The sequence below is a fragment of the Gallus gallus genome, chromosome 31 (genome assembly GCF_016699485.2).
Source record: "Gallus gallus isolate bGalGal1 chromosome 31, bGalGal1.mat.broiler.GRCg7b, whole genome shotgun sequence".
Lineage (NCBI taxonomy): Eukaryota > Metazoa > Chordata > Aves > Galliformes > Phasianidae > Gallus > Gallus gallus.
Genome location: NC_052562.1, coordinates 2,380,012 through 2,393,498, shown reverse-complemented (window position 1 = coordinate 2,393,498; position 13,487 = coordinate 2,380,012). Strand labels below are relative to the sequence as shown.

At 53.7% G+C, this 13,487-nt stretch overlaps 3 protein-coding genes across 3 annotated transcripts; 1 reads left to right on the top strand and 2 right to left on the bottom strand.

Moving 5' to 3' along the window:
• Positions 1 to 428: 428 nt before the first annotated feature.
• Positions 429 to 1,599, bottom strand: LOC121107882 (T-cell-interacting, activating receptor on myeloid cells protein 1-like). Its single transcript, XM_040654499.2, has 3 exons — positions 1,516 to 1,599; positions 1,407 to 1,442; positions 429 to 1,289 (listed from the first exon to the last, which is right to left on the bottom strand). The coding sequence occupies exons 1-3, from the start codon at positions 1,544 to 1,546 to the stop codon at positions 958 to 960; spliced, it is 399 nt and encodes a 132-aa protein (XP_040510433.1). The 5' UTR covers positions 1,547 to 1,599; the 3' UTR covers positions 429 to 957.
• A 3,576-nt stretch (positions 1,600 to 5,175) lies between these two features.
• Positions 5,176 to 6,645, top strand: LOC107049195 (immunoglobulin superfamily member 1-like). Its single transcript, XM_040654490.2, has 4 exons — positions 5,176 to 5,259; positions 5,485 to 5,763; positions 5,843 to 6,154; positions 6,276 to 6,645. The coding sequence occupies exons 1-4, from the start codon at positions 5,229 to 5,231 to the stop codon at positions 6,425 to 6,427; spliced, it is 774 nt and encodes a 257-aa protein (XP_040510424.2). The 5' UTR covers positions 5,176 to 5,228; the 3' UTR covers positions 6,428 to 6,645.
• A 4,394-nt stretch (positions 6,646 to 11,039) lies between these two features.
• Positions 11,040 to 12,910, bottom strand: LOC112531140 (platelet glycoprotein VI-like; the record flags this gene model as incomplete). Its single annotated transcript, XM_040654012.1, has 5 exons — positions 11,040 to 11,371; positions 11,819 to 11,856; positions 11,960 to 12,100; positions 12,222 to 12,536; positions 12,616 to 12,910. Coding segments are annotated over 5 exons (927 nt in total), but the record flags the coding sequence as incomplete, so codon positions are not given.
• Positions 12,911 to 13,487: the final 577 nt, after the last annotated feature.

Genomic DNA, 13,487 nt, shown 5'->3' with positions numbered 1-13,487 from the left:
GGGAAGGCCTGAGGGATCCCTGAGCAACGAGGAGTTCTTCTTGGGCAGATGAGGAAGAAGTGCAGACTGGGGATATCGAGACTGCCGTGGGGACAGAGAGTGGCCAGACAGCTGCTGCCATTTCCTCCTGGAGTCAGGATGATGAGATGTCACCTCCTGATGCAGCAATATTAGCCCATAGGGGTGGTTGCACCGTGGGGTCCCTCTGGGGTGGGACAAGTGGAGAGGTGTACACTGCACACTGTGACTGTTGAGGTGCCCAACACGCTCTGCACCCTGGGCTGTCACACACTGTCCCAAAGGACAGAGTGTGTCCCCTGGCATGCTGTCCCCAAGCATATGCCCGACTCTCTGCACAGTGCCCCAGTAGGGCATTCCGTGCTTTCCTGGTCTCTCCAGGGCAACAGAGTCAGACAGTGACTCAGAGGAACGACAGAAGACCATTTATTGAAATGTCCACCATCAGCCAATCAACTGCCCTGCACTGAAATTAGGGGACTTACAATAAGTAACTGTGAATGCGCAATACAGAGAAAGGATACTTAGGCACTGGTGTTATTGCCTTCTCTGCTACCTCCAGGGAAATTGAGGTTATGGCTGCTGCAGGAGAAGAGTAAAGATGACCAGGATGTAAATGAGGGAGAGAAAGAAAAAGAAAGAAAGAGAGGAAATGGAGAGAAGCAGAGAAGGAATGTAAGAGTGAGAGATGGAGGGAGAAAAGCAATCGTGGTCCGTTTTGGGGAGCTGCAGTGCTGGAGAAGTGCTGGCCAAAAGGAGACAGCAAGAAATGCAGCTTCTCTGGGCATCCCTTTGTGTCTGATGGTGGGCAGCTGCAGCATCATAAGGTTGTAAAGAAGTGAGTTCACAATGCCACATTGGTCAGCATGTGTCTGTACCAGAAAGGTTCTTGAGGTGAAGCAGTGCCATTGGTGGTCCCACAAAGGCGGTCCGGTTATCTCACGGCATCTCGTGCTTTGCAGCCTCTGTTGTTACGGCAAGAGCCTTGTCTTGCACCACCACCAATTCGATGGGGACACTCTTCTCTGATACTCTCGGTGGCTCCAAAACCCGGTACTGGCACCAATACTTCCTTGCATCTTCCAGCTTTACACAAACCAAGGAGAACTCAGCCATGACCTGATGCTCGTCCATGCACTTGTAGGATCTCAAAAGTCCATCCTGGTAGAGCTCAACCCAGGCAGCTGGCTGGGGGAGGTGGCAGCGCAGGGTGACAGTGTCCCCCAGGGACACCCCCTGGCTGGGGTGCAGCGACAGGGAGGGTCGGGGCACTAGGACAGGGGACAGCAGTCAGCCTTGTCCCTGCACACCATCCTCAGCCCCTCTGCTCTGCCCCTGCCCACACTCCCCTCCCTCTCTCCCCATTCTCCCCCAGTCCCTATACTCACCTTGCTGTGCCCTGCTCGCTGCCACCAGCCACCAACCTGCAAGGGACACGGTCCTGGTCCCACACAGGGCCACCAACCCCCATGGCACCACGTCCCCTTTGTCACTCACCCAGGATGAGGGCCACAACCGTTGGTGCCATGAGGCAGGAGCAGCGTGGGGACAGCGAGACTGCAGTGAAGAAAGGAAGTGGCCGGAGAGCTGCAGTCAGTTCTCATTTTGGGATAGAGTTCCATGATGTCACCTCCCCATGTGACAATTGCGGTCCCCAAGTGGTTGGCACTGTGGGGCCCAGGATGAGTTGGCACGCAAACATCCATATCCACATTTTTTTACACTGCCCCACTCAGGCTGTCACCTGTCAGCTCACACACGGTCCACAAAGCACTTCCTGCACGTGGCCTGTCACTCTGTCCCCCATGGGATGCCAAGCACAGTACACATGGCTCCAATGGGCTGTCCCACATGGGATGTCACACGCAGTCCCCTACACATCCAGCCTGCTGTCTCCACACACTTTGGGTACCACACTCTGTCCCCACTGCTCTTTACTCTGCCATCCTCACGGGGGACAGCAGCAGGGAACTTTGTGGACACAGTGACACCCACACAGACTCGGGCACAACCTAAGGACTAAGATGTACTTTGAGGAACACACGTGGTCCCAACAGGGGCACACTCTAAAGGCGTGTTTAGTGAGGGCACACGTGCAACTCTAACACAGGTAGTACCTGCTGAGGACATCCATGGGAAATACTGATTGCATGTATTCCTGTACACGCACAGCACAGCACATACACACCCCATGCCTCAGTGCTCAGAGTGTAGCACACGTGTGTGTACATTTATTGCGAACACATAGAAGCACACACACATTTAATGGAGATGAACTTGTAAAGAAGACGTACAGAGTTACAGGCATGTAGTGCACGTGTGGCATTGTGCACACAGCACACTTTGCAATCTTGAAGTGCACGTGCACACAGAACACACGCGTTTGTGCATGCGTATGTTTGTGCACATACACGTCTTACCCATGTGAGGTTGTGCGTACGCATGGTCACACACCTCCCAGGTTTAATTGGATATTTGGGTTGGATTGGTCCAGATTTTGGGGTCCCACAGAAGAGGTGGTGGGAGTTTGGGGTGGTTGGGAAATATTTGTGGTCCTTCATGAATGGTGGCTGGGTTTTGGGGAGGACTGGTTGGATTTGGGATTCTCAACTGGTTATCCGGAACTTATGTAGTGTGAGGAAGAATGCTGGGGTTAGAGACGAACATCTGAGGGTAATTCATGTCATCCAAAGGCGACTGATGTCATCTCCCTGGGCTTCCACAATGTCCTTGACAAGGCTGCACACCACTCCCTCATCTCAAAATGGGGGAGATGTGGATGCGAGCATTGGGCTGTTCTGCAGAGAAGGAATAGGTTGGAAAGTCGCAGCCAGAGGGCTGTGGCCAACAGCTCCATGTCCAGGTGGAGGTGGTGATGAGTGGTGACCCCCAGAGGTCCCTCCTGGGAGCGCTGCTCTTCACCACCTCTCACTGACACAGATGATGGGATGGAGTGCACCCTCAGCACTTTGCTGATGGCACTGAGCCGAGTGCTGCAGTGGATACGACAGAAGGAAGGGATGCTGGGAAGGACCAACAGAAGACACATTCCTGTCTTTCTGTGCTGTGCTTGGTGTGGCCAAACACTGGCAGTGCTTCCTTGACCAACCGCCCTACCATTCCCATGAGAAAGTTGTGGCTACTTTACAAGCTGTTTTTTTGACCAAGCTGTTGCTGTGCACTCACTTGTTTGTGACCTTGGGGAGGTGAACTGCACACCCAGCAGGCACAAAGGGATGTCTGAAGGGGACCTTGCGGGTCATCTTCATCATCTTCATGGCGGCCATCGTTGCTCTTTGCTGATTCGGGGCTGTCACCTTCAGGTGAGTCTCACCCCCCCATCCCTTCTCCAGCGCTGTGGGCCGACCCTTTCACTCCTCAAAACAGACCTTGGAATCAGAGCGGTGATTAATCTGATTCCTGTCCCTCTCACTGACTCCTGTTTTCTGTCCTCTGACTCACTGTCACTTCTGAGGATTCCCTCCTTCGTTCCCAATTTCTGCACGATAGTGAATGAGAATGAAGAGATTTAGGGAGAGATGAAGGGTTAAAAGCCAAAAGGGAATGTGTGGAATTCCAATGCAGTTCAGACAAAGCCATGTGGTATTAATTAATTTCTGCCTTCCTCTCTTCAGCACTGCCTTCCTTTGGCACTCCTGACTCTTCCACCCATCCTCATCATCCTCCGGGTAGACCAAAATGGGTGGGGAAAAGGATTTGGGGGGACTCTTGAGTTGACATGTGTGATTTGGGGATCGTTTTCTGAAATTATTTCAGTTTTGGTGCATGGGAAAGAGGAGGGAAGAGAGGGAAGGAGGGTTTAAGGTACACTATGTGATTTGTGTGGTGCACAGGAAGGAGGAGGAAGCTTAAAATAGAAAAGGGGAAGTAATGTTGGCTGAGAAAACGGACTTCTAGGAACAAATCTGCAGGAAACAGAGGATTGTCTGAGTAGAGGTTGGGATAGAAGGACAGTTTTATATCGTAAGCCCAGAGATGGAGTGATTTCAGTCACAGCTTAGCCAATAGGATTATTTAAATTCAAACCCACCTGATGCGTCCCACCCAAAATGACAGCATGTACATCCAGCACAGCAAAAATGTGGGCACCAAATGATGCCCGTCCTTCTCTTCCCAAAGACAGACATCAGTCCTGAGTGTTGGCTGGGACTTCTCCGGACATTTCTCACCAAAGCCAACAGATCTCTGCCCTAAGGACTGTGGGTTCTGCTAGCTGACTGTACATTTCAAGCACCAAAGGAGTGCAGGCAACACATAACAGATGTATTATTGGCTGAAGGAAAGGTTCTGCACACTGTGGCTTCCAGGGAATGTCCCAACAGCCCGTGGTCTTTTCTGTCTCCTCTTTTGCAGAGCTTCAAAACCAGACAGAAAGGCACCTCCCAGCATTGGGTTGGCCTCTCATGGGAAAGCAAAGAGCATCCATGGAAGTGGATGAACCACTCTCCCTCCTCTCACCTGTGAGTTGTCCTCCTTGTCCTGGTGGCTGCTGCTTCTGCAGCCCCTACACCTGGGGTACTTCTGGGATTTGGGGCCACTTCCAGATGTGAATCCAGGGGTAGTTTTGGGGTGGTGAGGTCTGGAAATGGCATGGAGGCAACCAGAGCTGTTACTTGAGATTTAGAAGTTCAGTGAGAGGTAGACGTGGTGCATATGGTTTAAAAACAGATAAGTATTTAGTTTCCTTGGAGATGATTGCTATGATTTTCCCCCACCTGAAGCCGGTTGTCTGTCTGCCCTTCCAGATGTGAGGTGTCCGCAAGGATTCCTGATGCTGCCCCCAGTGGGGATGGCAGTGGAAAGTGTGGCGGGGACAGTGGGAATGTGCAGGGTGGACATGTTGGGGACCACATGTAACAGCCCATGTGGGACACCTCAATGCAGCCATGTGTGCTGCAGTTGGGATCTCATGGGGACACCCAGCAAGGGCACGCAAAGGCAGCCTTTTTGGGCCAGTGTGTGACAGCTGACAGCTGACAGCCTGTGTGGGACACCGCAGTAACGGTTGTATGTACCACTCCACGTGTGTCATCCCATCCTGGGCCCCATGGTGCCACAGCATGGGGAAGAGAATTGTCAGATGAGGAGGTGACATCATGCCACTGTGTCTCCAAGGGGAAGTGAGAGTGGATCTCCAGACACTCCTTGTCCTCACTGCAGTCTCACTGTCCCCAAGCTGCTCCTGCCTCATGGCACCAATGGCGGTGGCCCACATCCTTGGTGAGTGACATTGGGAACGTGGTGCCACGGGGGTTGGTGGCCCTGTGTGGGACCAGGACCATGTCCCTTGCAGGTTGGTAGCTGGTGGCTGCGAGCAGGGCACAGCAACGTGAGTATGGGGACAGGGGGAGAATGGGGACAGAGGGAGGGGAATGTGGTCAGGGGTGAACAGAGGGGCCAAGGAGGGTGTGCAGGGAGAAGACTGACTGCTGCCCCCCGTCCTAGTGCCCCGACCCTCCCTGTCGCTGCACCCCAGCCAGGGGGTGTCCCTGGGGGACACTGTCACCCTGCGCTGCCACCTGCCCCTGCCGGCTGCCTGGGTCTGGCTGTATCTGGAAGGACGTTGGTCATACGCCAAGTACATTGACAAGAAGCAGGACACGACAGAGTTCTCCTTCCTTAGCGCAAGTCGTGATCAAGCAGGTACATATTTGTGCCAGTACCAGGTGTCTGAGTCAGAGGACGTATCAGTGATGAGTGACCCCGTGAAGCTGGTGCTGACAGGTGAGGACACTGGGACAGTGGACAGCTCTGTGAGTTCTCAACAGGACCGTGACCCATTGCTGTCCACTCCCTCATGCAGATCGCAGTTTCCCCCCACCTCATATCTCCCTACACCCCGAGGAACGTGTGGGGACAGGGACCAGTGTCACCATCCACTGTTGGAACAAGGACTATGGGGCCACCTTCCTCCTGCACAAGGATGGACACTCAGATCCTATCCAGCGCCTGGTCCCAGATGATGTTGGCGCAGTCTCCTTCACCCTCTTTGGGGTGACCCCAGCTGACAGTGGCACCTACAGGTGCTCCTATCACCCCAAGAACTACCCCTTTCTGTCCTCACCCCTTGGGGACAGCATGACGCTGGAGGTGACACCCACACCTGCACCCCCAGGTAGGTACCTGCCCCCCATGTGTTTGTCCCCAGTGCCACCCGTGGGTGGCAGTGTCATCACATTCCTTCCCCATGGAGGTGATGCTGGGGATGAACACACCCAAGTACCTGTACCCCACAGGTGCTGAGTTGGTGTCCCGTGGGAACCTGGTGGTGGCAGTGGTGAGGGGCTGCGCTGCTGCCCTCATCTTTGGCCTTGGCGTCTTCTTTGTCATCGATGCCCGCAGCCTCTGGATACGGAGAGATGAGAGTCTGGGTGGGGAAGGGATTTAATGGTTTGGATCTCCTGTACATCTCCTACACATCTCCCCAGTCTTTCTCTTCCTCTCCTTCCATTCTTCTGTAGAATCCACCAGGTGTACCATTGGATCCACTGTAGGTTGCCTATCGATTCCCCCAGATGTTCCCTGCCCCCATCCCATCTCCTATAAATCCCCCCATGTATCCCCTGCCTCCCCTTCCAGACCCTATAAATTATCTAGTCCCAGTCATCTTGTGCTTCTGTGTCCATCCTTTACTGATCCACTATAAATCCACCCAAGTGTTATCTGCATCCACCTCCACCCCCTGCGTATTCTCACAAGTCCAACAAGTTTCACACCCGCTTCATCTCCCATAAGCCCACTCTGCTCCTCTTTGGTTTTGACTCCGGTGCCTACCCACAAAATCCTGAGGTGGTGAAGTTCCAGATGAGTCTTTAGGTCAGGAACCCCGGATCCCAACCTGTCCCATCTGCCCCCCATACTCCACCTGGAACCCAAATCCCCTCACGGGAGGACCCCAGGACTCCCCAAATCATATGACTGCATTAGAGACCCCCAGGCCCCAAACTGTAGCCCTTGCAGACCCTGGGGAAATCCCAACCATAAACATCTCCCCATCAGTATGGGTAACCCCAAACCATGTAGTGGGACCCAAAAAAGCCACACATAGGATCTCCCAGTTTTGGACCAACTGAACCCCAAATCAACATCCCTCCCAGATCCCCAAATGCATCATCTTTGACATTCACTTCACACTTACAACAGAGCTGTCCCTCCTCACTGCCATCCTGAGGAGCCCCACAGTCTTTCTCCGCTGTCTCCATGTGACCCCTGGTGACAGTGAGGGACTGACCTGTGCCGACCAGGAGATCCCATCCCATGGGGGCACCCACAACTCCAGAGACCCCACATACCAATGCTAACGAGGGTGCTGGAAGACCCCATTAATGCAACCCTCCCAGGTGTCTCATTTTTGGGGGGCACTGTGTGGGAGAGACCCCACTTCCCTGTTGTGGGTTCTTTGACACCCTCTTCCCCCTCAGTGATTCCCAGATCTCACTAAATCTAACACCCTCAAGTCCTTGCCAGAGCCCCCATATACTTCTCAATCACATCAAATCCCTAAATGCTCATGTCTAACCACAGCATCCTTTCATTGCCCTCAAATCCTTCCGCACCCTTTAATACCGTGGGTGCAGATCCCCACAGCTGTGAGCAGAGCGTGTTCCAACACAACTGCTCTCAGCAGTACAGCAGCCTCAGAGCTGCTGCTCACAGCGCTGAGCTGTTCCTTCCCTCTGGGCCATCACAGCTCTCAGGGCTCTTTCCTTCCCTGCGCTGGCACTGCTTCTCCTCTCAAAGGGCTGCCCTGCAATTCTGGATGTTTCTGCCCGTTGGCCTGCAGCGTGTGCTCATGGCTCAGCGGCCATGGATGCAATGTGCTCCTTGTGCTCAGCAGTGCCATCGCTCTCGCACTGCAGGAACCTCACCGCAGGAACTCCTCACACGGGCACTCTCTGCTCCACACAAGTGCAGTGGAACAACAAAACCCATTTTCTGACAGGTTTTCTTTGCTTGCTACCTCTCAAACATTTGCAAGACAAGGCTCTTGCCGTAACAACAGAGGCTGCAAAGCACGAGATGCCGTGAGATAACCGGACAGCCTTTGTGTGTCCACCAATGGCACTGCTTCATCGCAAGCACCTCTCTGGTACAAACACATTCTGACCAACGTGGCATTGTGAACTCACTTCTTTACATCCTTGCGATGCTGCAGCCGCCCCCCAGCAGCCACAAAGGGATGCCCAGAGAAGCTGCATTTCTTGCTGTCTCCTTTTGGCCAGGTGGAGACTTCAACCATTGGATGAGCGCTCTCATCCCCCCTTCTGCTCCAGCACTGCAGCTCCTCAAAACGGACCACGATTTCTTTTCTCCTTCCATCTCTCTCTCTCTTACGTTCCTTCTCTGCTTCTCTCCATTTCCTCTCTTTTCTTTCTTTTTCTCTCTCTCCCTCATTTACATCCCGATCATCTTTACTCTTCTCCTGCAGCAGCCATAACCTCAGTTTCCCTGGAGGTGGCAGAGAAGGCAATAACACCAGTGCCAAAGAATCCTTTCTCTGTATTGCGCATTCATTGTTACTTATTGTAAGTCCCCTAATTTCAGTGCAGGGCAGTTGATTGGCTGATGGTGGACTTTTCAATAAATGGTCTTCTGTTGTTCCTCTGAGTCACTGTCTGACGCTGTTGCCCTGGAGAGCCCAGGCAAGCACGGACTGCCCTATTGGGGCACTGTGCATAGAGTCTGGTGTGCGTTGGGGGACAGCATGCCAGGGGACACACTCACAGCCCTTTGGGACAATGTGTGACACCCCAGGGTGCAGAGCGTGTGGGGCACCTCAACAGTCACAGTGTGCAGAGTGCACCTCTCCACTTGTCCCACCCCAGAGGGACCCCCCAGTGCAACCACCCCTATGGGCTAGTATTGTCACATCAGGAGATGACATCACATCATCCTGACCAGAAAGGGGAACTAACAGTAGCTGTCCGGCCACTCCCTATCCCCACTGCAGTCTCGCTGTCCCCAGGCTGCTCTTGCCTCATGGCATCAATGGCGGTGGCTCTGTGAGAGGTAGATTGTGTTTTTGCAGTGGAAATTTCCAGTATTTCTGTATGTAGCCCAGGATAAGTTGCCTTTCCCAAAGAAAGTTGCTGAACGGAGTAAAGTTGAGAGTGGGGAGTTACGACCTAGGTAGCACTGGCACAGGCACTAGAGTAAAGGTGAGAGTCAAAACGAGTGACAGTATTGTCCTCGTATCGCTATAAAAAGTCGAGAACATACCCAAAGACAATGGGTTGCTAACAGACTTTGTATGGAAGTGTAACGGAGCTATGGAAGTGTAACATAGCAACAGCGTCAGAAGACTGTGAGCCTGAGATGCTCAACCAATGAGTGCCAGGAGAGGATTTACCTGCGTCAGACCCAGGGTGCATAACGGAATGGATTTCACCTACTGGTTGCATAATATCTCCCTGATCAGTACGGGGCATGCGCCCATTACTGCAATAAGGAACAAACTGCTCTTCAAAGAGACCTTGGCCTGACTAGAAACTGTTGATCTTGAGCGTGTTTCTCACACCCTTTCCCCTTTTTGATACAGGTGAACCCCTCGAGAGTGCAAAGGCCAATGAGGCCTGCGTGATGTGACCTCATATCCCAAACGGCACTTTCACCCCTTGTCACGGAGTTATCTAGATAGATCTGTGCTCGTCACAGGGGGGCAGTAGGCTCGCGGGTCCCCCTGGCTTCCTGAAAAAACAACAACAACAACAACAACAACAAAAAAACGGAGCAGCAGCAACGATCTAAGAAGGAGAAATTATTTTACTAACTACGCTGTTGGTATGCAAGATGACACGATATAATACAATCTAATTGGGAGTAAGGATAATAAATCAAATGAAATGAGAGAGAGCGAAAGAGCGATAGAGAGAGAGAGAGAGAGAGAGTGAGAGAGTTTCCGAAACCGAAAGCCTTACTTGATGAAGGCGCCCGGCTTGGAAAGCACACCCACTCCTCTCCCGGCAGCAAGCGAAAGTGAAGAAGACCGCGCGCAACCAGATGACGTATCTTCTGTGATGTGTTTTCCTTCTGTGACCGTGAGGTCCTCTGGGATACGTAGTTCTTCTCTTTTGTCCATGATGTTATGATGTGGAATACCGATAGCGAAGTTACAAAACCATGACACAAGGTGAACTGGAAGTTGAGCCAAAGGTGTGCTTGCATGCACAGATAGCACAGCACAGTTTGCAGAACCATCTGCATGAGGCCTTTGTGAGACAGCATCAATTACAGATAACTGTTGCTGACCTGGAGGGGGAGGATGTGGTGTCCGAGTGTGGCAGACCTGTGAGGGAACAGGTAGGTGTGTGTTGCTAAGAAGTGGCCTGCTACTGCCCAAGGCAGGAAATGGGAGATACAAAATCTAGATGTGATGATAAAGCTGCCCCTCAGTTTCACACTTTCACCAAAAAAGAATATCAAAATGAGGATGGGGAGCCCCTGGGGATGACCACAAAAAAGAGCCCATTGCCATCAAGCTGTAAGGAATCTCACTGGAGAAACTGAGACCAAATGCGTGTGCAGAATCTCCTCAGCCGGTGGCGTTGGCATTGGGCTTACTGAGGGTGAGGACCAAGGTTACTGTAGTCAGGGAGTCTTCCTGACTGTGAAAAGAGAGCAAAGCTTTTCCCTTCCCTTCCCTTCCCTTCCCTTCCCTTCCCTTCCCTTCCCTTCCCTTCCCTTCCCTTCCCTTCCCTTCCCTTCCCTTCCCTTCCCTTCCCTTCCCTTCCCTTCCCTTCCCTTCCCTTCCCTTCCCTTCCCTTCCCTTCCCTTCCCTTCCCTTCCCTTCCCTTCCCTTCCCTTCCCTTCCCTTCCCTTCCCTTCCCTTCCCTTCCCTTCCCGTCCCTTCCTTTCCCGTCCCTAGAGTGTCCTTAGAGTTTGCTGTGGGGACAGATGTGGTGCAGACACGGGGCACATGGTAAGGACACACGTGTGCGCTATTGTGTACATGTATCAGTGTACGCGTAAGAGGCACACAAACCCATACAGAGGCACAGAGCACAAAGCACACATGTGTAAATTAATTGAGGACATGTGATGGTGTACACACATGTAATTCACATGAACACATGCAGTGGTACATGCATGTATTGCACACGTGGTTGTAAGCACACACAGCACACCAGCAGTGTGCACGGTTAAAGTGCATCTGTGCACACAACATCCACGTGCATGTCCACACATATGGGGGACATCAGTGGGGTCCCCCGGTGCGCACATCAGCGTAGATAGTGGGGGGTTGGGAGTCAGCAGGAGGACCAGGGGACCGAGTTGTGGGGGGCTCTGCTTGCAGCTCAACATAGGTCAGACAGTCGCTGTCACTGCATGGCGCCTGGGGACAGAGAGGGACAGGGGAGTGTCACTATGGGAGTCCCCAGTTTGCTTGGGGGGAACACCCATGTTGTAAGTATGCAGGGGGAGTGTCCATGAGGGTGGGTTTGGGGCTGAGATTTGGGGTCCCTGGGGGTCAGACACTGGAGACCGTGGGCAGTGTTGAGGTCCCATTACTCAGTTTGAAGATGCCCGTGGGGTCTGGGCGCTGTTCAGGGCTTGGTGGGCACCAGGGTGTCTGAGAACTTAAATGTGGGGCTTGGGGAGACCCCTGGTGCAAATTAGATGTTTCCATCGGCTGGATTTGGGGATGCACATGAAGTTGGGTTAAGCCACATGGGGCTGAGAGTCCTATGTGCTCCCAGTGGGCAAGGATTGGGGTTCCCGAGTTGGGTTTGGGGCCTGAAGGGCAGACTGGGATTTGGGATTGCCTGACCCAGACACTGACCTGGAGCTGCACAGCCTCGGGCCTTCTGGGGGTTGCACCTGCAACAAAAAAAGGAGAGAAGAGAGGAGTGGGTGTTAGGGGGGACCTGAAGGACACATGGGGGACCTGTAGATGTTGGAAGCCATTTAACCCATTCCCCACCATGGCGCTTATCTCTCAGCCTCTGGCATCTGCGGGTAGTGAGGAGGAAGAAGATGATGAGGAGGGGGATGAACACAAAGGCGACAGCACAGCCCCCTGCCACTGCCACCACCATGTTCCTGTGGGACTCCACGGCAGCACCTGTGGGGTCTGGGTGATATGGAAGTCCCCATCCCAAACATCATCCCCACAGCGATGGGATGCAGAGACAGTGCCACACATGGGTGTCACTGAGGACATGCAAATGGGAGCTGACACCTACCTGGGTGTGCAGATGTGGGTGTCACCTCCAGAGTGACGTTGTCCCCAAGGGGTGAGGACAGTAAGGGGAAGTAGCCTTTGATGAGGTAGGAGCACCTATAGGTGCCATTATCAGTTGGGGTCACCTGAAAGAGGGTGAAGGTGGCCATACCCCCTTCATTGGGGTGCTGGCGCTGGAGGGCAGCTGAGCACCCGTCCTTGTGCAGGAGGAAAGTGGCCCCATAATCCTTGTTCCAGCAACGGATGGTGATGTTGGTCCCCGCCCCCACGTGTCCCCCAGGGCTCAGGGAAATGCCGGGTGGGGGGAAGCTCAGATCTGTGTTCATGGATGGGACAGTGATAGGACGCAGCCATGTGGACACAGCATACAGCAACCGCTGTCTCCATGTCCTCACCTGTCACCACCAGCTCCACGGGGTCACTCTTCTCTGATGTCTTCAATGGCTTCGGCACCTGATACCGGCACCGATACGTCCCTGCATGTTCCCGCTTTGTGGTAATGTAGAAGTCAGCTACATCCTGCATCTCATACTTGTCCATGCAGGAAGTCAGACGCTGATCCTGGCAGAGCTGGATCCTGCTAGCCAGCTGGGGCAGGTGGCACCGCAGGGTGACATTGTCCCCCAGGAACACCCTCTGGCTGGGGTGCAGCAACAGGGAGGGTCGGGGCACTAGGACAGGGAACAGCAGTCAGCCTTGTCCTTGCACACCCTCCTGGGCCTCTCTGCTGGCCCCCTGACCATGCTCCCCTCCCTCTGTTCCCATTCTCCCCCTGTCCCCATACTCACATTGCTGTGCCCTGCTCGTTGTCACCAGCCACCAACCTGCAAGGGACACGGTCCTGGTCCCACTTAGGGCCACCAACGCCTGTGGCACCACATCCCCATTGTCACTCACCGAGGATGAGGGCCACCGCCATTGGTGCCATGAGGCAGGAGCAGCTTGGGGACAGCAAGACTGCAGAGGGGACAGAGTGTGGCAGGAGAGCTGCGGTCAGTTCCCCTTTTGGGACAGGATGATGTGATGTCACGTCCTGATGTGGCAATATTAGCCCATAGGGGTGGTTGCACTGTGGGGTCCCTCTGGGTTGGGACAACTAGAGAGGTGCACTCTGCACACTGTGCCTGTTGAGGTGCCCCACACGCTCTCAAACCTGGGGTGTCACACACTGTCCCCAGAGGGCTGTGAGTGTGTCCCCTGGCATGCTGTCCCCCAGCGCATGCCACACTCTCTGCACAGTGCCCCAATAGGGCAGTCCGTGCTTGCC

Bases quoted from the DNA above. Each gene is read 5' to 3' on its own strand.
- LOC121107882 (XM_040654499.2), bottom strand. From the start codon at position 1,546: ATGGCACCAACGGTTGTGGCCCTCATCCTGG. The intron at 1,443-1,515 runs GTGAGTGACAAA...TGTCCCTTGCAG, and splicing joins GGTTGTGGCCCTCATCCTGG to GTTGGTGGCTGGTGGCAGCG. The intron at 1,290-1,406 runs GTGAGTATAGGG...CCCCTGTCCTAG, and splicing joins AGCGAGCAGGGCACAGCAAG to TGCCCCGACCCTCCCTGTCG.
- LOC107049195 (XM_040654490.2), top strand. From the start codon at position 5,229: ATGGCACCAATGGCGGTGGCCCACATCCTTG. The intron at 5,260-5,484 runs GTGAGTGACATT...CCCCCGTCCTAG, and splicing joins GGCGGTGGCCCACATCCTTG to TGCCCCGACCCTCCCTGTCG. The intron at 5,764-5,842 runs GTGAGGACACTG...TCCCTCATGCAG, and splicing joins CGTGAAGCTGGTGCTGACAG to ATCGCAGTTTCCCCCCACCT.